This window comes from Oryza sativa, chromosome 3, assembly GCF_034140825.1.
Source record: "Oryza sativa Japonica Group chromosome 3, ASM3414082v1".
NCBI classification, from domain to species: Eukaryota; Viridiplantae; Streptophyta; class Magnoliopsida; order Poales; family Poaceae; genus Oryza; species Oryza sativa.
In genome coordinates this window covers 14627704-14652906 of record NC_089037.1, presented here as the reverse complement: position 1 = coordinate 14652906, position 25203 = coordinate 14627704, and the positions used below count along the sequence as shown (strand labels likewise).

The window sequence follows — 25203 nt, the reverse complement described above, 5'->3', positions numbered from 1 at the left end:
GTCACCCACTCACCCGTCTCCTCCACGCCCATCAACTTGCTCCTCAAGAAGAGAGAAGAGGAAGAGCTCGTCGCGGCGCGGCAATGGCGGCGAGGAGGCTGATCCCGTCGATGAACCGGGTGCTGGTGGAGAAGCTGCTGCAGCCCAACAAGAGCGCCGGCGGCATCCTCCTCCCGGAGACCACCAAGCAGGTACCGATGCGCAGACAGAGATCCCCCCCTTTTTTTTTTCGCGGATGGATGTGCCCGACTCGCTTGTGTACTAGCGACTACGAGGATCGCTGATGGGTGCTAGCGGCTAGGGAATATTAGGGATAAAAATTAGAGCCTTTGTTTTTTCTTTTGTTGGTAACTTGCTGGCGGAATTGGAAACTGTCGACTGATTCCTTATGAGGTTTGGGACATAGAGCGGTGATTAGTGAGCGTAGCTGTGAGATGGATCTGGGTGGTTGAGAATTTTGTCAGATAGTGATAGTTTGCTCTGGATTGTTCTGTGTATAGCAGATGGGTGTTTGTGTATAGGTGATGGTTTTTAGCTTATAATCATGTAGATTTCACTCTTTTAAGTTGGAACAAAACCTGTATGATTGATCTTCGTGGACACGCGAGTACTGCACCTTTGGTCTGATTGCTAGACTGTCTCGTCAAACTCCATCTCAGAGTTTTGAAGATAGAAACGTTTTTCTTTTCCGAATCACAAGGAATGATGGGAACAATTCCCCTGTTCCATATAAAATTGAAAATAAGAAACCAGTGTCCCTGCCACTTCAGCAGGTAGAAGCAGAGAATTGTTGCCCATCAGCACACTGAGTCCTCCATGAGTCCTTAGTAAGGTTAAGGTATAGGTTAAGGTATTTAAAACAGTGAACTGCTGATGGTGTGATATCTATATTCTAAGCATGCTAGTAAATGCATACATTGTGTCTGCACAATGAATGAATAATGATGAAAAAAATGTTGGGTTAATTACTTTGTAAGGCTTCTGTCTTTGCATTCTAGCTTGTCCTTGTATTTGAGTGTTATATTTTGATAATAAGGTACATTAAATATGATGATTTGGGAAATTATAGTCTGATATGCTATATTAATTATAGTCTGATATGCTATATTGCTGGTCCATTGGTCATGATTGCATATTCATGTTGGGCTATTATGGTGTATACCTTAATTTTGCAATTCTCGGAACACCAAGCATAGTGATTTTGTGATCCACCTAGATTCTAGGAAGTGTTGTTGGTCCAATGGTGCATCAAGGACTGAATCTGTTACCTTATTCCTATGAATGATGATATGGCATCATCCTGTAATAGGTAGGGGAAGTCGAGTGCCATTATATTTTGAGATGCTTCCTGATTGGTTTTTCTATTTAAAAAATGAAACTATAGTGTGTTTGGTGTGATTGAATGATGGATTGTAGCAGGTGGTAGGTATGGTTTTCTCTTATGTGTTTCTTGTGTTATAATTTGTCTGTTTACTTGAACCCAGCTGAATTCTGCAAAAGTAGTGGCTGTTGGTCCTGGCGAACGTGACAGGGATGGCAAACTGATCCCTGTATCTTTGAAAGAAGGTGACACCGTTCTGCTACCTGAGTATGGAGGAACTGAAGTGAAGCTTGCTGAGAAAGAGTATGTGAAACTGATATAACATATTAATTTAGTCTATTTTCTAGCTAGATGCCTGTTCAAAATTCCTGAATAAACCATTGACAAAAGTTGGCATGCAAAACTTTGTTCTAATAGTTGGTTTAGCATAAGTGACACACTGGTTGGGCTCTTTCCTGACACCCTCAGTAAGCTGTTTGCTTAAGTTGGCAGGTTGCTTGAATGCATTAGCTGCTAGCAGAGCTGCGTAACTCCACTTAACTCAATTGTTGGACATGCCAAGCAAGAATTATGATCTATTAAACCCACCAAATTAATGGTTTATAGATTAAGTATTATTTGCTTCCCCTGTTATTTTGTATCTAATGTTTTGGAATCTACCTGGTCAAACATTGCTAATATGTTTAAATTTATCAAGCTGGAGAAAGCTGTGCCAATAGATTTGCTGTAAAAAATAATTTTGTAGGAGTAATTTTAATTCGTTATAAACTCTTGTTTTTTTCGCTGGGACAACGGAAGGGTTATAAACTCTCTGTGATGTGGATTTAAAGTAATGGTCTCACTCTTGTTTCAGAGGCATTTCAAACTAAAAGTCAATACACCTTAAATTATTAAGAAAAACTCTCATGGCATTTAACACCTTTTCCATGTTGCCTATGATTGTATTGAAGATTTTAAATTTTGGGTGTATATGAGTAGCAAGCTATTATTTTATATTCATGACAAAGCTTAAATAGTACTTCAAGCTATTACTTTATCTTCAAGTCATATTATTAGTTCGTCAGCATACTGTCTGGTTTTTGGTTTCTAGTCTGATTTTATTAGTAGCTATGATTGGAGCTATAGTACTGACTATGCATAGGACTACAAAGGTTATGCTACACAAATGTAAATACTACTGCGTAGCATGCAACTATTTCTATATGCATCTGTTCTTTATTTGAATATACCCCAAAGAAAAAAAATCTGCTTATGTGGTGAACCGGTGATCTAACCCGGCTACGTGAAAACTCCAGGTACCTTCTTTTCAGAGAGCACGACATACTCGGACGGCTTGAGGAGTAACTTGGACGGCTCGACTCGAGGAGTAACTGGGGGTTGTTTGCCATGACCTCATAACTCGTTTATTTAATTAGACACGCTGGAATGTGAGCGTGGAAGTTTTTTTCTGGGAGCAAAAATGCCTGCCTGAATTTGATGTCGTTGTGTCATCGATCGTGAGCATTACTAAAAACTGATGAAACCTTCTCTTTTTGCGCGCCTTATTCATACCTTGAATGGAACTGCCAGTCCAGTTCATTTGTCATGCTCTTTTTAGATCCTGGGGATAGCAGTACCCCAGGTCCATTGTCGCCTTGTCGAGCGCCATTTTTGGCACATCCCGTTAATTTTCGTCGTGTGCCTATGTTGCGTGTTATAACGGGAAAATGGTGACGCCTGCGTATTTGTGCGAGCGATCGAGACAATCACGGCGTCTTTTTCTCAGTCCTCACATCCTCGTTTTTTTTGGTGATCATAAAACCTCAGCTATCACGGGTTACTACTAATTGCTACGACTATTAGGGATACTTGGAAAAGTTTAATGACAAGGGTAGAAGGAATAAGGGCTGTTCTAAAGTGACTTTGACGGTTGATTAGTCGCACGCAAAAGGTATAAGGGATTTTGAGGTGTGACACATTCTTTTACCAAAGTCAAAACGTGCTATGAAAGTAGAGGAAGGACTTGTTTTACGAAATATATCGTCTAGTAGTTTAAAAGAACGTAGAAATCAAAGTGAAAATCTAAACAATCAACTTAGTAAAGGGAGTATAAAGAATGGAGGGAGTCCAAGGACTTGGTTTACAAAAATCAACGTAGCGGAAGGACTTGTTTTATAAAACATCGTCTAGTAGTTTAAAAAAATGTACAAATCAAAGTGAAAATTCAAACAATCAACTTAGCAAAGGGAGTATAAAGGTAATTTACTAATTTTGCATCCGTTTTAAATTTAAGTATTTCTGGTTATACATCTGGGATAAACAAGGTGTAATGTGTGGGTATGATCAGGCTGTGCATCTGGTGGGTATGGCAGGCTCGGTGTACGGCCCATGCAGCACGCCGCGGGCGATGTAGTGGTAGGCGGCCTCGGTGAGATGCAGGCCGTCCCAGGAGATGTACCTGGACGGCTCCGTGCACAGGTTCGACGTCGTGGCGTTGCCGTTGCACACCAGCGAGTCGGCGTTGTAGGCCCCACCCACCCCACAGCACGCCCTCAGAACGCTCTCCTTCGTGAACCCTGCAAATTAAACAGCCACAAGGAAAAAAAAATCAGAACCAAAATCCTGTCAAAGAAGACACAAGGATCGAATGATAAGGGGGAAAAAAAAGAAATTTTACCCAACAGTTATCATCCTAAACAGTGGCGGAGCCAGAAAATCTACACGCGTAGGGCTGAACTAATGAGAGTTCAAATACTTTTAGAAATTACATGATATTTTTCAAGATTATAATGGGGATCATGAAGCCAGGCATGGGGCTCAAGCCCTAGCTACCCCATGCCGGTATCTTGCCCCTGATTCTAAACATTTTGAAATTACATTTACTACTCCCTCTCTCCTAAAATATTAGCAATCTAATATTGAATTAGACACAACACACGGTACTTCAGATTCACAGTACTATGTTATATCTAATCTATAGTAATATGGATTATTATATTTTGAGATGAAGGGGGTAGAATAAGAAAAACATAATACTATGTTACGTCTAATTCAGTACTACTTCCTCCTTCCCAATTTGATAATCATCATATTTACAAATGGCACCAAGATTAAGACCGCACAACATTATTCCTTCTTAAACTAAACATCATCGATCAAGGTGTTGTATTTCATATGCATATGGACATGCAAACATGCAATTGAATGTATGCGAGGTATGCAATGATGTTATTTACTCATGCACATATAAACGAGTAGACATACAACAATGTCATTTATTCCGCACAGATAAACAAATAGACATGCAACAATGTCATTTACTTCTAGACGAATAAATATTTAGACACCACTTCAAATTGATGATCAATTTGAGAAGACCTCAAAAATCTTATAGGGAATGATCAATATAGGATGGAGGAAATAGGTAAATTGCTATATTTTAGAACGGATTGGGTAAAATAGAAAAAAAACACGAACCATTGTTCTGAGGGCTTCGAACTATCTTCAACATTGCTCCATAGTAGTCGGCATAGATTAGGGTGACGGTAGGATCATGATGAATCCTCTGTAACATTTGTTTGAGAGCACGATTGTGGTACTGAGAGAAGTCGTTCAGCCACTTCAGACATCCAAGCTTGTCATAGTCATTGTGGTTCTTGCTAGGGAGCAAGTTGAGAAACCTCGGAATGCAGCCCATTGGCGGGATCCCTGGAACCAGTATGGTCTTGGCACCAAGGTCGATCAAAACCTGTTCATCCATACATAATAAAATGATAAAACATCAGTGGTAAATCGTAGTTAAGTATACTTTTGTTATGAATGTAGTTAGTACCTTGGTGGCATTTTCAATCTTTAAAATCACTAGTGGCACTAAGGGTTTGATCTCAGCTGTGAAGGATCTGTTCTGGAAGAAGTGGTGGTTGTAATCGTTTATGCCTATCTCACCCATTAGGAATAACGATCTTGTCGTAATGTCCTTGCGCTCTGTGTACACACATAGGTGTAGTATAGTGAGAAGAAATACAACGAATCAAAATGGTTAATCAGTAACAATATATTCAGTTATAGCTATCCATTGAAATGTGGCTAACTAATTACTTTAAGGGGCTGACAATACAACATGTAACATAAAATTTCTATCCTAAATTATACAAAATGTCATGTTGGATTTGCTCTGAGATTCATGCGTCACCACTTAACCCTAACTCCACATTCACTTTCCCAACTCCAATTCCTGTGTAGTGCACCGTCGCCCAACAATTCAACATTGGCTCTGTCGATTCCCCTGCCTCCTCCTATACTGCCAGCCCCGGCCTTACTGGCGCTCGAAAGACATCAATTGCGTCACAAAGCTTACCATAACTCTCCCTCTCCACGCCTCTCCTGGCCTCTCACCAACGCTTGTAAAGCATCAATGGCGTCGGCGAGGCTTGCCATACCTCTCCCTCTTCACGCCTATCCTGGCCTCTTAAGCCACCAGTCAAGAGGTGCCCCCACCCTACCATCTTCCCTATCTCCAATGGCTCTCCGCTGCCATATCCATCTCCACTAGTCGCCGCCTTCCTTAACCGCTCGATTCACTTCGCCTCACCGCTAACATTGGCGCACCATCCGCCTGTTCCGTGCCCACTATTTAGCTACCGCTGTCCCTCTAAGACCGGCGAACCCCTTCCTCTTTTCCCTCCCCCACCCTAGGACCCTAACTATTCGGGCCACCACCATCTCGCTGTAGCTGGAGGTGAACTAAAGGACGAATGGTGTTGCGGATCCAACAGTGGATGATTCGATAGAAATCTACACTAAAATTTCTGTACAACGAAGGTTAGCAAAATCCGTTACTTGAATTAGTTTACCTTGGTCAGTAGAGGCGAGCGAGTGGAGCACACCCTTGAACCACTCCAGCTGCACGTCCAGCGAGTATGGCGGAATGATGGTGAGGTCGAGCCCCCTTTCCCTGAAGAAGTCCAGCCTCAGCGCCGTCGCGGCGGACACCGCGAAGTTGGCCCCCCGCCGAAAGTCCTCCGCCGTCTTCCCCCGGAGGTACGCCGTCAAGTACGGCAACCCCAGCGCCTCAGCTGCATATATAGTGATGATATGCATGCGTGTGAGAACGAAGGTTGTTTGTTGCCGCGCATCGCCGCCGGCGATCGACGGAGTGAAGTACTATTACTCTACCTAGGAAGTCGACGACGAGCCTGCCGTCGCTGTAGCGGCCGGTGGGGTGGCCGAAGAAGGTCTCGCCGTAGGGTGGCCTGGCGGCGGGTGCGGTGGGGAAGAAGCTCACCTGGTTGCCGGTGTCGGTGATGGAGTCGCCGAAGCTGAACATTCGCGTGTAGCAGTAGCCGCCGCCGCCGCCGCCCGCCGGCGGCGGCTGGTTGTTAGCATTAGCGACGGCTCCGCGAGTACACACGAGAAGAAGAAGAAGAAGAAGAGGCAGAAGAGGAATCATTATTGCGGATGGGAAGGAAGAGGCCATGGCCGTCGGATTAGCCTACAGCTTGATTATTGCTTGTTGATGCTAAATGGAATCAATTAAGCTTCGCAATCAGTGCTGTGTACAGTGTACACGGTTGCATTGGCAACTTATAGATAGGTATGTTGAAATTAAAATGCATGAGTGTGGATCGGATCAATTGGCAAGAAACACATTGTCAGCTTCTGTCCTTTTTGTTACTATTATTTTTTGGGTTCTTTGGAACATTGGATCAATGTTATGTCAAAACAAGATTTGTTTTGACTTTGACTTAGGATCCGTTTTGTTCAAGTATTCGGATGATAATGCAACAAGCCTAACGAAAATAACCATATACTTCTTTCTTTTACGTTACCCACCATATGATTCCCCATGTGTGTGTTTTGTTTTTTTAAGATCACCTAACAAAAACAAAGAATTCCTTTGTCCAAAAAGAATGTGTGTTTTGTTTTGTTTTGTTTTTTCTTTGGGTGTTAAGCTGAAACTTGAGAATCTATGAGCTGTTTCCGTCGTGTGTATACATGTGGACCAAAAGCTAATATGCAAATTTATTCTAATCGACTGCACAAATTTTTTTTGTCGACATCTTATTTTCATCTCTTAACTATTCACCGAAGTTTGAACGCTTGAAGCATCTGTTGTCCCATCTTGAAGCTGTTGCTTGCGGTTTTTCCTGTCGTGCGTACACAAGCTCGATCTTGCAGCTGATTGTGCTGATGCAACTAAGCAGACTATATATAATTGGACAAAGTCAGATCATAAAGTCTTATCCTAGCCAGGACTATTAATTAATTTCTGGACTTACTGGATCATCATAGCCAAGACATTTTGGCGTTTCAACAAGCAGCAGTAGATTAATCCTAAAATCGTTGTCTTGCATGCGTACCAGTACGATCGAGCAGAGATCGCGTTATCTGAATAATGCTATTCCCTCCGTCCTATAATATAAGGGATTTTGAGTTTTTGTTTGCACTGGTTGACCACTCATCTTATTCAAAAAATTTGTGCAAATATGAAAAACGAAAAATTATGCTTAAAGTACTTTGGATAATAAACCAAGTCACAAAAAAATAATAATTCTGAAATTTTTTGAATAAGACGAGTGATCAAAAAGTGTAAACAAAAACTCAAAATCCTTTATATTATGGGACGGAGGGAGTAGCTAATACGAGTGTCGTTGTACGTTTGCTGAATTTGGACTGCATGTGAAAATTTTCTGAAGAAGATTCTCTTGCTTCAGTCCGATGCATGGTATAAACTGAATAGTAGTTCTCTGTGTGTGTGTTTATGAGAACAAAACTTATACCATATTTGACAAAAAAATAATTATTTTTCAGAGTACAACTAGACATGTAGACACACCAAAAACTATTTTAAATTACAATATATTAGACGCACACACCTTCGATACACCATTTAAAGTTGTTGGCACTATTGTATGTTCTTTTTAAAAGCCTATTGTACATGCAGATCATTTCTTCATTTGGGAGATAAGGAAGGTTGATGAGCATATAGGCCATGTAACATGTGATGGGCCACAAATTTGTAAGCGGCTTCAGTAAGATGCACTCCATCCCACGAGATGTATGTCGATGGGTTAGTGCAAAGATTTGTTGACGGGCCACCGCAACTGAACAATGAGTTGGAGTTGTAGGGCCCACCATCCCCACAGCATGCAACCAAGACAGTCTCCTTCTTGAACCCTGCAATATTTTATAGCAATAATGCAAACGATTTTAATCCAATTTAATTTTGTTGTGTTAATTTGACTGTAGTTCAATCCATACCATTCATGGGGAAACTCCCATGTCTAATATGGCTTACCATGGACAGCAGGGTGATGGGTGATTTCTAAAGCGGTGTTGTAGTAATCACCATAGAGTACGGTAACTGTTGGATCACGACGGATCTGGTGCAACATGCGTTTTAGTGCACGGTTGTGATACACCGAGAAGTCATTCAACCACTTTATGCATCCGAAGGCATCATAGTCTTGCGGACTTGACTTACTTTGGAACATAGTAAGATAACTTGGAACACACCCTATAGGAAAATTTCCAGGAACCACAATCGTCTTGGCTCCTAGATCAATCAGGACCTATATGCACTCAAATACCAGCGAATGTAAACATAACGGAACGAAATAATGGATAATACAAAATTGTAATTGGTAGGGTTTTATATATGTACTTAGGCAAAAAAAAAAAGAACTCACCTTGATGGCATTTTCAATCTTGGCTATGACTTTTGGCACCAATGGCTTGATCTCATTGGTAAATGATCGGTTCTGGAAGAAGGGGTGATTATAGTCATTGCCTCCAACCTCACCCATTAGAAATAGGGATTTAGACATAATTTCTTTGCGTTCTACACAAGACAGTGCAAATACAATTAAGTTATATACAAGATATTGTATAGCAGAATATAAAATTCTAGATATAACAAATTCACTGTTGTAGGCTGCTGGGACTTCTCTAATAATGGCATGTGACCTGCATGCTTCCTCTCAAACACCAACCAATCAGTTATCTGATTTCTTATAAACCATTTGATAACAATGAACATGTAAGGTGCATTCTCAGAAAGTTTTATACCCAAATAATTAATCTACAACTTGAAAAAAAAAGAAGAGTTAAGAAAAATGATCATGAATAATATAAATGCACTGTTTACGGTCGGTCTCACTTTTCTCGACATCTACACGAGTAGATCGAACTTATCATTACATATTTACATATATGCGGTGATAGATATTACCACAATATATATTTGTTGTTATTTTAAATATTTTTTCATTATTATTTTAATGATATATGAGGACCGAGTCAAAGCAACCCTATAGGTAGTAAAAGTGAGATTTTCTCTATTATTAGTTGAGGTTGTTGTTTCATTTTGTAGATATAAACTTTGCTCAAATTTGAAACATGGTATAAATATATTTCATCTCATTTGTGCTTCCATTGATTTTATTCATGCCGTGCATTATAGTCGTCTTTGTTGTGAAAAACCTCATTTTCTCTATTACTTAAAAGCCTGGTCGTCCTTCTTTTACGATACTACCCACTATACTCACACATGTTAAAAGACCTTCCAAGAAAAACCGGCTAGCTCCTAGAAAAAACCGATCCCATAGAAAATCAAAAGAATGCTATAGGTAACCATTGGTCCATAAAAATCTGAACAAATAAAACCATTGTTCATCTTCTCTTAATCCCGTTACTAAAAAAATCATTTGTCGCCACGAAAAAAATTGTGGCATTAATACTAAAATTGTAATAAATAGGGTGTTAATAGGTTATTGCAATAATTTTTATTTAGTGGTAATAAATTTCGATGTCGCCACGGAATGAATGTGGCAAAAAATCATATTAAATCATATTGCAACACTTCACATCATTGCAATAAAAATTATTGCCACCATTCCATATGTGGCATTAGTTCTACGTACCAAATTAAAAGTTCAAATATTAATCTATCATCCTATCTATTTATTTTTTAATATCGTGTCTTGGCTAGGATTCAAACCCAAGACCTATCCTTCATGCATGATCTCCTTTACCAACTCACCTACGCATCAATTCTGTTGAAAAATGCATATCGTTCCATTTGAACCTACCTAATTGAGATTTGAATCATAGATTTGAATATCTAGAAGATTTCAAATGAAAAATTTATCACCTATAAAACTATAGATCTCGTCAAGAGCTATAGTTTTCATATACAATTTCTCAATCGGCGCCCATATGAAAAAATCAAGTTAAATTATGAGACAGCAATTTTTTATTGCGACGAATTTGTTGATCGTGGCAATAAAAAATAGTACCAAAAGTAACTTCACATCTGTGTACTATATAAATTGCCACAAAAATTAAAATTATGTGATAGAACATGTTTTTTTGCAACAGTAACATTTTTTGTGGTGATATCTTATTTTCTATTGCAAGAAAAGTACTAAATAAAACAACGATAGTAAATCGTTGCAATAAAATATAATTATTTGCAACAACAAAATTATCATTGCAATAGTACAATATATTGCTACGAATTATTTTTTTTAATAATTTGGTGGTAATAGCTCAATTATCTTGCATGGACATGGCCCTAGTATAAATAAATCGACTTTGTATTACGGGAGAGATTTGATAATTTGACAGTTTTATTCACTTCTATTATTTAACGTCTTGGTCTATTTTTATTCACTCAGACGGTCATAGACTCCTACATATCAATCCTCACGTGTGTTAATTAAAGCAGTTTAACACTTTAACGACAAAGAAAGCGTTGAACTATCAAATTTCTCGTACGTATTAAGGTATTATACCTTGGTCTGTAGAGCCAAGAGAATTAAGCACGCTCTTGAACCACTCGAGCTGCACGTCCAGCGAGAATGGAGGTATGATGGTGAGGTTGAGCCCCATCTGCTTGAAGAAGTCCTGGCTCAGCGCCGTCGCTCCGGCCACCGCGAAGTTGGCCCCCTGCCGGAAGTCCTCCGGCGACTTCGCCCGGAGGAACGGCGTCAGGAACGGCAGCCCCAGATCATCCGCTGCATATCATCCAACGCATTATATTCATCGCGATCGAGCGTGTGTGAGACTGCTACATGCATTATTGCCGTCGATCGCCGGCGACGACGACGACGTGCTCAATTACCTAGGAAGTCGACGATGAGCCTGCCGTCGCAGAAGCGGCCGGTGGGGTGGCCGAAGAAGGTCTCGCCGTAGGGGAGCCTGTTGAAGGAGGCGTCGGGAGGGCTGATGGTCGCGAGGTTGCCGGCGTCGGTGATGGAGTCGCCGAAGCTGAACATGCGCTTGAAGCCGCCGCAGCCGCCATTGCTGCCGGCGACGTCGGCGGTGGCGGAATTCGTGCAGAGGAGAAGAAAGAGCAGGAGCATCGTCGTTGTCATCGGCGACGAGAGGGAGAAAGGCCTGAAAGAAGCCATCATATCATATCGATATCTATCTATGTAGTGTAGCTAAGCTCATGAAGATCGATCGAATTTATAATACAGTTCATGACATGGTTAATTGTACAAGGACACATGCATGCAGCGCGTAACTGTCATTAACTTTGGGAAGTTGATTGCTGACATATGTGTGCATGATTAATCAAATGGTCAAACAATTAAATGTAGTGTACTTAATGGGAAATTAAAGACCAGTTGATATTTAAGATGGAAATATACATGTATATTGTTCTGTCATCAACAAGCTAAGTCATGAGTTCTTGGTCTGTTAGCTTTTCCCTCGGTTTATCTGCTTGCTACTTGGCCAATTAATTAAAACTACTCATCTAGATAGATATATCCATCCCGGAATGAAATATATAATGCACTTGATCAATTAACTCAAGCTAGCAGTTAGGATTGGGCGAGAGACGAGAGCATGTCAACCCATCGATCGATCGATCGTCAGAGATTACATATACGGAGTATTTAGAACGGTAGTATAAGTATACAATCAGCAGGTTGACAGTATATCTCTGCAAAAAGTCGTAGATCGGCAATGTCCCGGTTGCAGCTAATCGATCGCGATTACCTAGTTGGGATAATTAAGTCGCCGGCCGGATTGATTATGCATGCAGAGCATATATAGAATTTAGGTCAACCTGTACGTTTGGATCATACCATATAGATATGGATCGGAAAAACTGTGGGCGGCCGGCGACCTTGTTTTCGCAGTTTTTTCAGTAGGTGTATATATGTACGTCGTCGTCGTCGTCAGTACTCCGATCCTCAAGAAGGACTCGCAGCCACCCTAATTTATGGGGCTGATGACTTAGTATTTTATTTTCTATCAGAGTTTCTTATCCTTTTTAATGTAATAGAGAGATTTTTCCACATGCCAAGAACATATATTCTTTGCGTTCTACACAAGACAGTGCAAATACAATTAAGATTGAGTTCTATATGAGGTCGTATAGCAGAATATAAAATTCTAGATATAACACACTGTTGTAGGCTGCTGGACTTTTCTAATAATGCCATGTGACCTCACATGCTTCCTCTCAAACACCAACCAAACAGTTATCAGCTGATTTCTTATAAACCATTTGATAACAATGAAACAAGTAAGGTGCATTCTTAGAAAGTTATATATATATATATATATATATATATATATATATATATATATATATATATATATATATATTCCTCTCTCATGTCATTAATTAGGAATTTTTGCACTTCTTATTGAAAAAATGCTCATTAATTTTACACCCGTAAATTATTTTATTGGAACACCCTAAGTTATTTTTTTGGCTCATGATAGATGCATGCATGTTACAACAGGGTTTACCTTATTGCGCGATAACCGTGGTTACTGCCGGGACATGGTAACGATTTTCTGCGGTATGTTTGGATGAAATTTGAGAAAAAATTAAAATTATGAAAAAATAAAAAAAATCATGGATGTTGTTCTTGATTTGTAGTGGCAGATGGTGATTTTTTTTTGACATAGACTAAGATAAATACAAATTTGAGGGCAAAACCAAAAATAGTTTATAAATTGGAAAAAGAAAAATGTATTGGGTTTAGGTAAAATACATTGTGAAAGATTGATGTTTGTTGAGATATGAAGATTTGTGAAATAGGTGAAATATGGTTTGCTAGTGATGTGGGAAATGGTTTTGTAGAGTTCATGTGTTATTTGTTGGGTGAGTAGATGTACATTTATTGCAATGATAATGGGTCATTTGTTGCTCATGTGAAATATGGTAGTGATGTGCAAGTAATGCTAATTTGTAATTATTATACTATGAAATGTTGAATTGCTTCGAAATGTTGAATTGCTTCGAAGTCCACAATATAGAAAAGGTCATGCCGATTTTTGTATTTTACACTAAAAAGTTAGATTTGTAAGTATCCTATATATTCTTCCAATTACCCCCAATTCCCTTTTTTTGAATTTTTTTCTAGTGGCTTTTCAATTTTATGTGTTCTGCTATACAACTGGCGATAACTGCTCGAATATCATGGTTATCGTCAGAAACCGCACGGTAACCACGCCAAAACCACGAAACCGCCGATTTTTGAATTCAATTTTTTGGAGGTGAATTTCACATGGTTACCTGCGGTTACCGCGGTAACTGCCCTACGGCGGGGTGGCGGTAACTCCCCAAAAAAAGATAAGGGCAACCCCGGTTACAACATACGTCTCAATATTTTTTTTTAAAAAATTTCTCATTGTTTACATAGGTTGGAAATACCAAAGACTGATTTCAATGTTGAGATTTTCAAGCAAACAATCATAAATAAACAGAGTAACAAATTACAGATACCCCGATCAAATTATCAAAAAACTACAGATTAAAATGATGTATTACAAAACTATAGTTTTAACACTAAATTGATCATAAAACTACAAATTTAAGGCCGAGTATGGTAAAACTATAGATTAAGTAAAAAAATTATCACAAAACTACAGGTTTAATGTCAATTTAAGCACAAAATCTGAACGTATATAACTCAAAGATAACATTAGTGCTAAGGATTTAAACCCCAGAATTTGTAGTTTTATGATAGTTTTATTATTAAATATGTAGATTTGTGTTACAGACCCTTAAACCTATAGTTTTCTAATAAATTTATTGTTAAATTTGTAGTTTTGTGATGTATCATTATAAATCTATAATTTTGTGATAATTTAGCTAAAGTATATAAATTTTTGTTAAATTTACTAAAAAAGTATTTTTGAAGTTTGATAATGGTGTCGCAGATGGCTCTAAAAAATTTCAGCTTAAAATACAACTTCTATAAAAAGGAAAAAAAAAAGAGAAATGTCATGATGGAGTAAAGTGGACCATTTTTTATAGTTTAGGAGGTATAATGTGCTAAAAAATAGTTTATGGAGTTAATTGGTCCAATGAAATAGTTGGGGGTGTTCATTACTATTATTTGGTTAATTTACCACTATTCTATTACTGGTCATTTTTTTTTTATTATTTCCATGATTCACACCCAAAAGACTATATATTATACCCTTATGGGAACTGAATATTGTAAAAAAAAACATTTAAACTAATACAAGGCCCTTATGCCCTGATGCTATAATTACAATGAATTATTTTAAGTATTTAATTTAGAGTGTTGCAATGTCAGTTTAAGCATTTCAAAATGAATTATTTGAAGGAAATAAATTTGCATGTCCACATACAAGTATTGCATAGTTCTCATCTTAATGTAATTATTTTGTGAGAAACTTTCAGAACAACATCTTCCCACTGTATTATTTTTCTCAAAGAAAATAATTTTCCCATTTTGGTTTTCTGAAAAAAATCAATATTTTCAGAGCCCATGCATTCTTCAGTTTTGCGCGTTATAGTATCATATTTCTCTTTGTTATGTTATGTTTTAATTTTGAACATCCATAGAAGGGTATAATGGTCTTATAGAGGAAAGCTTAAAAGTCAACCACCATTGACTTATTCGTTACGGAAAAGGATAAATATGCTATCATGGAACAGTGACAAAATGGATGGTACGCTGGCTGGTCATCGTATCTATATCTATACCTAATTAAAAAAATCTATAATGCTTCTAATTTTTTTCATCCGTCTGTTTTTTTCCGTCCAAGTGTGATTAGGGTTAGGGTTTTTGGCACTAACGGTTTTGATGGATTTAGAATCGATCCGACCTGTCCATCAAAATGATTGGAACAAATTGATCCCGTGTTGGGCTGGCCTCCATCTTGGGCCACAGCAGTGCTGGGCCACGTGTGCTTCATAGGCAAGGTGCGCAATAGCAGGCCGGTAGGGTTCAATGGGCCTTTTTTTTTTTTCTTTTTGAGAACCTTTTTAGTTCTAAGGAATATATTTTTTTGAAGGACTCATATCATGAAAAATTAAACCGTAATCGTCTAAGATTTTTATATTTATTATAATTTTAGTTTATCCGTTGCAATGCACGGGCATCTTTTATAGTAAAACAAAAATCCCCGTTGCTTGTGAAGCGTTTGTCTCGTCCGTAGGAACCTAATTTGTTGGCTTTTTCTTCTTTTATAAAGCTGGATTGCAACGATTCTTTTAATTTCTTAAAGTGAACTAATGCATTGCCATGATATTTGATCTCGAAAAAAAATGTGCGCATGTTGTGAGTGTCTACGTTGTGTTTTTTTAAAAGTGAAAAAGAGTAGCAAAAGAGAAAGATGCTAATGTCCAAGATGGAAGAGCAAGGTCGTGACAGTAAGCGGAACAAGGAGAATCTCGGTCTGTCTGTCTCTACTAGAGACCCACCCCTATCACTACTTAAAAAACAGTTTTTACCAGCGCTAACTTTTATTTTCCTAAGAGGGTAAAAGAAAAAAAGTCCTCCTGTAAACACTTGCAAAAATAGTTAGAGATCTGCTGATTTAGCTCCGCCTGCAAAAATTTTTTTCGGATGGAGCCTTAAAAGGACCGCTTACGGAAATAACTTTATTTTCGCAGGCACGGACCTCTTAAGACTTTGCTTGGAAAATTTTAATTTTCGTAGGCGGAATCTTAAGTGGTCGATTTGTCTACAAAATGTGAAGGCGCTAATAAATTTCAGCTAAGTCCGGCGGCTCCACCTCCCATTCTCCCTCAGCCCTCTCTTTCTCCACCTACTCCCTCTAACTCAGACTCCTCTCCCACCTCCATCCCTATCGCACCCTTCTCCTCCGGCCTTCCTCTGCCACACGACAATGACCGCGATGACGACGGCATCAGCGATAGAGATGACGATCGGCCTCGGATGCGCGGATCTGCTGCCATTGGCCTTCCTCGGGAGTGCAGATATGCCGCCTGGCCATGCATCCTTGGGCACGTGGATCCGCCTCGGATTTGCTCGGGAGCGGCGCAGGCGTGCGACGGCTGCTTCGATGAATTTTTTGTTCTTTGATCTCTCTTTATGCGTATCTATGATGAATTTGTTGAATGGATTTGAGGATTGTGATGAATTTGTGAATGGATTAGGGGGATTTTGGATCTGCCTATAGAGGGAATATTTTTGGATCTATCTTTTTTTTTCTGAACTCTGAAAATATTTTCATAGGTGGATCTCTTTAGGAGTTCGCCTGTGAAAATCGGTTTTCGCTAGATGCCGTCAGCTTGCCTATGAAAATACAGTATTTCCACAGGCCTTTACCCTCAGGCGGTGAGGCTAGCTGCCGCGAAAAGCTGATTTGGCCAACTATAAAAATGATTTTTCAAATAGTGTGTAGGGTTAATTAGTACCGGGGCTGCCTTTTTTCACCCATAGGGCTTCCAAGGCGGACCCCGTATATCTTCTGGTGCCAGTGCGGGGTGGATCGTTTGCCCTTTGATCGGGTCCCTTACGGGGTTCGAATAAATTGGAGGCATCAATAATGAGTAGAGAAGAGCTATTGTAGGGAACGTCTAGTGGCTAGAGTGGTGTTAGGAGAGCCATCAACAATGAGTAGAGAAGAGTTGTTGTACTCGTAAAATCTACCAAAGATCAGAGCATAGGTATTGTACTCGTAAAATCTGCCAAAATAGCAATGTTTTCATTGAGACATGCTATATGAAGAAGGATATCGATATTTGAGAGGACATGTTCTTAACGACGTACCTTCCCAATATCTTTTCTCTGTTCCCTCTTCATATCTAAAGTCACAGAATGTAAAATTTGGAGTTTCATCCGCATTAATATAGGCACAAAATAGGATATCACAGGTTTATAAGACATGGGTTAGAGGTTTTTCCCATCAAAAATTTGTTTCGCGAAAGGTCCTACCATAGGCCTTCATCACTAACCAACTGGATTAGTAATTTCTTGGTAAACATAAATTCTTTTTTTTTTGTTTTGCGGTAAACATAAATTCTTGATATCATGGTTTTGTACCCCTAGTCCATCTTGATATTTTGGTTGGCATATCTTCACCATTTGGTTAGTCAATATATTTTTGTAGTTGTCAAATACTTAAAAAATGTGAACAATATAGAAGTCTAGTCTATGAAGTACGCTGTGGAATTTCAAAGGAGAACATAATGAACATGCGAAGGCCTGAAAGAATCGAGTTTAAAACAACTAATAATCGTATGATGTTTCCTTTGTGCTATACTTTCTCTTAAACATATATTCCACTCTTATCCAATAAATACTTTGAAGTTTCTGATAGTGATATGAGTGTACCATGTATTTTGGTTATATGCAGATTTTTTAAAACAGAAGTACATGTTGAATTTTTAAATACGCTCAATTTTTCTCAGCCTCTAGTATATGTTCTATTTGTGTTCTGAAAAATAATTATCCACAGGCTTTCAAGGTCTCAGGCACAAGGGGTAGCCTTCAAAAGATTTGGGGGGGAGGGGAGGTATCTAGGTATCGGCAAAGCAGGGTATTAAATAGACAGAAGAAAGACAACACTACCTTTGGTATCAATTGCAGGTGCCAGCCCAAATGCATAGTGAATATCACTAAAGACTTCGATGATAGGAAGGAGTTGATTGCTGAAATTGGATTTGATGGAATTTTGGATATCAAACTTACTAAGGTAAACAGGCAGTTTGGGGCATGGCTTCTGAGCAAGGTTTTACAGATTTCAACCAAGAGTTGCCATTTGGTCCCAACGATGTCAATGCAGTTTTTGGCTTGCCATGCTCACAAGATGAATTAGACGGGAAGAAACAACTATGATCAACTGACAACTATGCCAAAAAAGATACCTTGTCACCGAAGTTCCACAACCTGAATCATGCGAGCCAACCATCAATGGCACGTCCTCTTCCATAGCTACAGGGCTGCATATCACAACTCAATATGTATCAGTATCGGCCGATTATTTCTAGAATTCTGAAAATATGGTATGTTGATCGATCTCACCTTGTCTGAACACCATGTGGGATTGACTCACCATCCAGTATGTCCAAGGAAGGGTTGCATTCATCCATAAGAATTTGCCTGAATCAATGATCCAGAATCATTCAAGTTCACACCCATAAATCCAACGAAAAAAAATCAATCATCAAATCAGAAAAACATACCTAGACCCTGTGGTACCATCCAAAGGGATGTGGTTCTTCACTCCTTCATCCATCCAAAATCACCAGCGGCGTAAACTTGACCTGGACGGAGCAAACCAAAATCCTAATGAAGCAGTATGTGGCTTTGTTGATGCAGATACCGTTCCTCACTGACCTATTCTTCAGGTGGTTAGTTATGCATTAGCGGTAATTAATCACTTTTCAAATTAATAATACCATGCATCATTCGGCTAATGGGTACATACTGCATGGCTCTGCACTGCCAACCCGTTAATAGGTACGGATCTCAAAGTTAATCAATGGTACGAGGGGAGAGAGTATGTACACCCGGGTATATATAACAGTCTTCCTATACATATATTCTCAACATTATTATGGTTGCCAATGATTCTTCATTTACTTCATTTTCTCATCACTGTTTTCATCACTTTGTGTATAAATAGTTGTTTATTTTCCAGTTTCCCACCTTCTTTATGGCTCATACACATGAGGCAAATACTTCAATATCAAATAATCTCAGTTGATTGGACAAAATCTATATACAAGTCGTCTTCCAGTTTATGACGAATACATGAATATAGTTAAGGACCTATCTGCAATGATCTAATTATTTCAACAAATAAATAATTTATGTAATTATATTTTTCTTGGATATATATATTTTTCAATTAATAGGAATCATGTGATACGGAGAATTTTGTTCCAAGATTAGTACAAATAAACCCTGACCTTTCATCTATTTTCTTCCTAACATCTCCTTGCAATGTAAATATTAGGTAGCAACCTAACATTCTATCGATAATTTCCTACACGGTATAATTTTATCTCTCTACTATAACCAAGTTTGGCAAATTATTATATTTGTTGTCAATAGCTCGACTATTTAAAAGAACACGCGAAATATTACTTAGCAATCCCCGCAGCAAGCGTGGGGTATCACCTAGTTTTAAAAATGATCTCATCCATATTTTTTCTATGCAATTCATTGATAGTCTCATGTAAAATTGTCACCCCTTTCATGATATTTTTGCCAGAGACAAATATTGTCTGAGTTGGTCAAATGACATCAAGGACAACTGTAAGATTGATTAGATCTCGTTATTTGTACTTGCGTGTACTGCACTTGGGTTGTCCGTGAAAACTTTCTGAAGAAGAGTTAATTCGTTTCTTGGTTCATTCTCATGTATGGTGTAGCTACTTGGTCTTGTTAGACATGCCATATCACTACTACATAAAAGGCCTTTGGTGCCGGTTGGAAAACCCCCTTAGGCACCGGTTTTTCCAATCGACATCAGGGGGGCGGGACTGATTAGCCGGGGTCAAAGCTGCCGGTTGCAAAACCAACACCTTTGATGTGCCCACGAGCTAAAAAAAAAATCGGCTCGACGCATCGAGCCGATGCATTATATTGAGCTATAAAGCCGATCCCAACTAATATCCAAATCCCAAAAATTTCTCAAATCCATAAACATGAACTATAGTCAATAATCCTCAGAAAAACAACACAAAATTTTCTCAAATCCATAAACACGAACTGTAGTCAATAATCCTCAGAAAAACAACACATCTAGGTCAACAATAGATCACATATACATCAACAAATCACAAAGGAGGGAGGGAGAGAGACGGATACGCTGGCGGCCGACGCCGTCACACCTCCAGCTGACGGCCCCACCTCCACAATGGCTGTCCTCGCCATGCCCCACCTCCGGATCCCCGCAGCCGAGGGGCTAGCACCGCCACGTCGCTAGATCCGGTGCAGGCCACCTCCATCCCAATGCCACACGCCGCCTCCCGCCGCAAAGGGGCGTAGGCTGCCTCCCTCTTGCCGCCGCACGCCATCTCCAGGCACGGGTCGCCGCCTCCCCTCCCGCTAGATCTGGCGGAGGGGAAGACGCCGCCGTGCTACCGCCGAACCACCGCCTCCCCTCCCACTGGATCTGGCAGAGGAGAGGGCTCCGCGCATGCTGCCGCCGTGGTGGATGGAGGAGGAGAGGAGAAGGTAGAAGTGGAAAGGAAGAGAGAAGAAAGAAGGAGAGAGAGGAAAAAGAGAAGAGGAGAGAAGAGGAAAAAGGCGTGGTGAGTGAGTGGTTGGTGCGGTGGGCTAAGCCCACCGGTTCGGCTCAGCTCACTGTATAGATGCCTGTTTTTTTTAAAAAACCGGTACCTATAATATATTATAGATGTTGGTTTTGTTATGTTTTCAGTCTATAAGAGGTGGGAAAAACACTTTAGGTGCCGGTTTTAGCTGTTTCGGCACCTATAATACTGACTTATATTAGCTATTCTTTAGTAGCGTATCAAAATCTCGTAATATGCATCCTATTCTCAGGCAAATTCCATGCATACAGAGCTATCTATCATTGCATTTTCTGAATTAGTTTCTGGTCTAGATTGACGTGTAGCTGATTATTCACAAAATAAATTTCAAAATTAAGAACAAACTTACTTCTTCTGTTTCAGATTATTATTTGTCATTCTAGGAAATTTAACACCAAACAAGAAAATGTCACAACTTAATTATATTGTTACCCTCATGAACTATATCCCATTAGTTTCCAAAGTAACATTAACTCTGATTATCCAGTTGTGCATTGGTGCATTAATAAAAGGTAAAATGGAAGGTCACCTTTAAATGATCAGTATTTTGATAAAAGAAAATTAAATGTGAGAATGACAACTATTTTGACAACAAAAATTAAATGCTAGAATGATAACTAATCTGAAACGGATGGAGTATATGGTATATATATATATATGTAAATTGATAAAAGTCAATTATTTGAAAGTATAATTGGGCGCACACACTCGCGCATACACCTGTATACGTATAGGTGATTAAAGTTGCTAGCACCATTATATGGATTTTGAGCTAGTAGTACATGAAATCATTTAGAAGATATGGACGGTTCAACAAATATGGTCCGTGCAACATGTGATGGGCCACGAACTTGTAAGCGGCTTCGGTGAGATGCAACCCATCCCATGATATGTGTGTTGATGGGTCGGGCAAAGATTCATCTACGAGTTGCCACCCTTGTAGCATGCCACAAACACAGTCTCCCTCTTGAACCCTGCCACGAACAACAACCACCCTAAGTGATTTTGATTTATATTTAACTGTGATTGAATTCATGCCATGCATCAACAAAGAAACTCTTTTTATCCCAGGACAGCTTTACCATGTATGGCAGGGTGACGGGTGATCTCTAAAGCGGTATTGTAGTAGTCGACGTAGAGTATGGTGATTGTAGGATCGTGAGGGATCCGATGCATCATGCGCTTGAGCGCATGGTTGTGGTACTTGGAGAAGTCATTCAACCACTTTATGCAGCCAAACACATCGTAGTCTTTAGGACTTAACTTGTTTGGAAATATCCCGAGATAACCTGGAACACACCCTATAGGAAAATTTCCTGGAACAATAATCGTCTTGGCTCCTAGGTCGATTAGGACCTGTATAGGCACTCAAATACCATAAAATGTAAACATATATATGGGATGAATTGCTATAAGTAATATAAGATTTTACATGTTAGGGTTTTATTTATTGATTGGTGAGACCGAAAGGAAGCTCACCTTGATAGCGTTCTCAATCTTCGATATAACTTTTGGTACCAATGGCTTGATCTCATTGATGAAGGATTGGTTTTGGAAGAAAGGCTGATTGTAGTCGTTTCCTCCAATCTCCCCCATTATAAAAATTGATTTAGACATGATTTTCTTGCGTTCTACACAATTAAAGTAGTGCAAGTATAATTAGAATTACATTTGATAAGAGGTTTCACATCATAATATAAAAGACTAGTCCATTGATTTGGGAAACTATCTAGTGTATTTTAGAATAAGTGGTACACACCACCAGACTTCTTTACTAAGGGCATGTGCCCTTAGGTCCCTGAGATGCTTCGTCCTACCTCTCAAACACTAAATAAAATAGTTATAACTGTAGTCATGTACAATCTCATAAAGGATCAAATCCAAATGATCTACACATTGAGAAATAAAAATGGCTGCTAATAGTAAACATACTGTTTAGAATTGGCTTCACATTTTTTTCTTTGTTGTGTAGATCAAATTTATCATTAAATACACTTTTTGCTATTTTTAAACATTTTCCACGACTATCAAATTAATGATAAATAAAGAACATGATAACTAATATCCCTTAAGTTGTAAAAATAGTTTTCCCCTATTGTTAGTTGAGGTCGTTAATTATTGTAGGTTTTTCATGTCATTATAAACTTTGTTTACACTGGTGGAGAAGGCATCTTTAGTCCCGGTTGGTAGCGCCAGGTGGCGCCGGGACTAAAGGTTTTTTTTCATTGTTTTCAATTGATTGCATATTGATTCCCCTACATCCCCAAATCATCCCCAAATCACAGCATATCACAGATCGGATTAAATACATCACAAATTCTCAAAAAAATACATAAAAAATGTTAGTGATATCCACAAATCATCCCCAAATCACGGCACATCACATATCAAATCAAATACATCACAAATTTTCAAAAATAATATATCACAAATTCTCAAAAAAACAAATTCTTCCTCTGTCGAGCCGCCGTTGCTCCACCGCTATCGTCACCCCCGCTTCCGCCGCTTGCTCGCCGCTTCTCCTGCCTGGCCGCAACCCCCGCTTCCGCCGCCCGGTCACCGCTTCTCCTGCTCGGCCGCTACCGCCTCCCCTCCCGTCAGATTTGGCAGAGGGAAGGGCGAGGCCGCCGCCTCCCCCGCCCGATCGCCGCTGCTTCTCTCGCCCGCCCGACCGTAGCTTCTCCCCAGCCGCCGCCGCTTATCCTGGCCGGCCGCTGCGAGAGAGAGGCGACTCAGGCGAGAGAGGTGGAGATCGACAGAGAGAAAGAGCAAGCGAGATAGAAGAGAAAGAGGTGAGAGAGGCGAGGAGACAGAGAGCGAGAGAGATAATTAAGGACGTGGGAGAGAGATATTTAGTCCAGGTTGGTGATATCAACCGGGACTAAAGATATGCGGTTGGTGTTACTGGGGGCCTGACAGCTATTCAACCGGGACTAAAGATGAGCTATTCAAACGGCTGGGACTAAAGATAATAAAGTGTCATTGGACTTATAAATCGGGACTAAAGATATTCTTAGTCCCGGTTCTTTTTCGAAAAGGGACTATTGTGATTTTTGGCCAACCCAGCAAAGACCATTTCTCCAATAGTGTTATATTCAAAGCACTCCATAGAAACAATTTTTTTTTAGAAATACACTACAAACACAGGTGTTCACAGCATGAACACTCACCCCTATAAATATATACACACATATCCTGACCTATGAACTCCTTCAAAAGGCTATATCATTTTAGACCAAAATAAACAAATTTCATCTCATTTGCGCGCATCTTTTTTTTTTCTCTGAGTGTGTGTAGCCGTCTCTATAGGGAAAAATGTCTTAATTAATTAATTGTCATATATGCCGGCTTTGATTACCTTTGTCTGCGGAGGCAAGCGAGTGGAGCACGCTCTTGAACCATTCCACCTGCACGTCCAGCGAGTATGGCGGTATGTTGGTGAGGTCAAGCCCCATCTCCTCGAAGAACTCCCGCCTCAGCGCCGTCGCTCCACCCACCGCGAAGTTCGCCCCATGCCGGAAGTCCTCCGCCGCCACCGTCTCCCGCCCGCGGAGGAACGGCGTCAAGAACGGCAGCCCCAGCTCCGCTGCACGCACGCATTCATGGCGCGCTAGCGTGTGTGTGAGATCGAAACGAACAGCACTACATTGCAGCTAGCTAGCATGCACCGCCGGCGCCGGCGATCGCCGGCGGCCGGCGGCGAGCGTGTTACCTAGGAAGTCGACGATGAGCCTGCCGTCGCTGTAGCGGCCGGTGGGGCGGCCGAAGAAGGTCTCGCCGTAGGGGAGTCTGTTGAAAGAAGCGTTGGGGCTGATCGTCGCGGAGTTACCCGTGTCGGTGATGGAGTCGCCGAAGCTGAACATGCGCGTGAAGCAGCTGAAGCCGTCGTCACCGCCGGCGCCGGTCGCCAGGTGACCACCACCACCGGAGTTGGCAGCGGCGGTGGCGGAGTGCGCGCAGAGAAGAAATAGTACAGGAATCATCGTCGGCGAGGAGAGGGAGATGGACGACCTAGAAGAAGCCATATGGATATCAATATAGCTGAGCTGCCTCTAGTGTCTGGCGAGCTATATATAGCTCATGAACGGATCGGCAATTTATGTACAAAGTCCCTCATCACATGGTTAAATTGACAAGAGATACACATGCATGCAGCGAGTAATATAATCCTCGTATTCTGCAAAATTAATAAAATGGTCAAGTTAATAAGAGGGAGAAAAGCGGCGAGAAAGCTAATTAGCGCGTCCCCGGTGCCGGCGCGCACGCGGAGCGCTTAGGGTTTTTTTTTTCTCCAGGTTAGGTTTCTTTTTTCTTTTCCTGATTTTTCTTTCCGCGTATAACTAATCCGATTAGTCTTTTTTTTTAAGAT

At 40.1% G+C, this 25203-nt stretch overlaps 4 protein-coding genes across 4 annotated transcripts; 1 reads left to right on the top strand and 3 right to left on the bottom strand.

Moving 5' to 3' along the window:
- LOC4332912 (10 kDa chaperonin, mitochondrial) lies at nt 1-2899 on the top strand. Its single transcript, XM_015773206.2, has 3 exons — nt 1-191; nt 1485-1624; nt 2617-2899. The coding sequence occupies exons 1-3, from the start codon at nt 84-86 to the stop codon at nt 2663-2665; spliced, it is 297 nt and encodes a 98-aa protein (XP_015628692.1). The 5' UTR covers nt 1-83; the 3' UTR covers nt 2666-2899.
- Nucleotides 2900-3537: 638 nt separating this feature from the next.
- LOC4332911 (GDSL esterase/lipase At1g31550) lies at nt 3538-6795 on the bottom strand. The gene is made up of 5 exons (XM_015773385.3): nt 6476-6795; nt 6154-6375; nt 5133-5284; nt 4778-5048; nt 3538-3876 (listed from the first exon to the last, which is right to left on the bottom strand). Exons 1-5 carry the CDS (start codon nt 6774-6776, stop codon nt 3644-3646), a joined length of 1179 nt encoding a protein of 392 aa, XP_015628871.1. The 5' UTR covers nt 6777-6795; the 3' UTR covers nt 3538-3643.
- Nucleotides 6796-8057: 1262 nt separating this feature from the next.
- LOC4332910 (GDSL esterase/lipase At1g28650) lies at nt 8058-11764 on the bottom strand. Its single transcript, XM_026024167.2, has 5 exons — nt 11424-11764; nt 11095-11316; nt 8989-9140; nt 8598-8871; nt 8058-8476 (listed from the first exon to the last, which is right to left on the bottom strand). Exons 1-5 carry the CDS (start codon nt 11713-11715, stop codon nt 8253-8255), a joined length of 1164 nt encoding a protein of 387 aa, XP_025879952.1. The 5' UTR covers nt 11716-11764; the 3' UTR covers nt 8058-8252.
- Nucleotides 11765-19884: 8120 nt separating this feature from the next.
- Nucleotides 19885-24912, bottom strand: LOC107278316 (sinapine esterase). The gene is made up of 5 exons (XM_066309106.1): nt 24547-24912; nt 24193-24444; nt 22314-22465; nt 21917-22190; nt 19885-21808 (listed from the first exon to the last, which is right to left on the bottom strand). The coding sequence occupies exons 1-5, from the start codon at nt 24857-24859 to the stop codon at nt 21756-21758; spliced, it is 1044 nt and encodes a 347-aa protein (XP_066165203.1). The 5' UTR covers nt 24860-24912; the 3' UTR covers nt 19885-21755.
- Nucleotides 24913-25203: the final 291 nt, after the last annotated feature.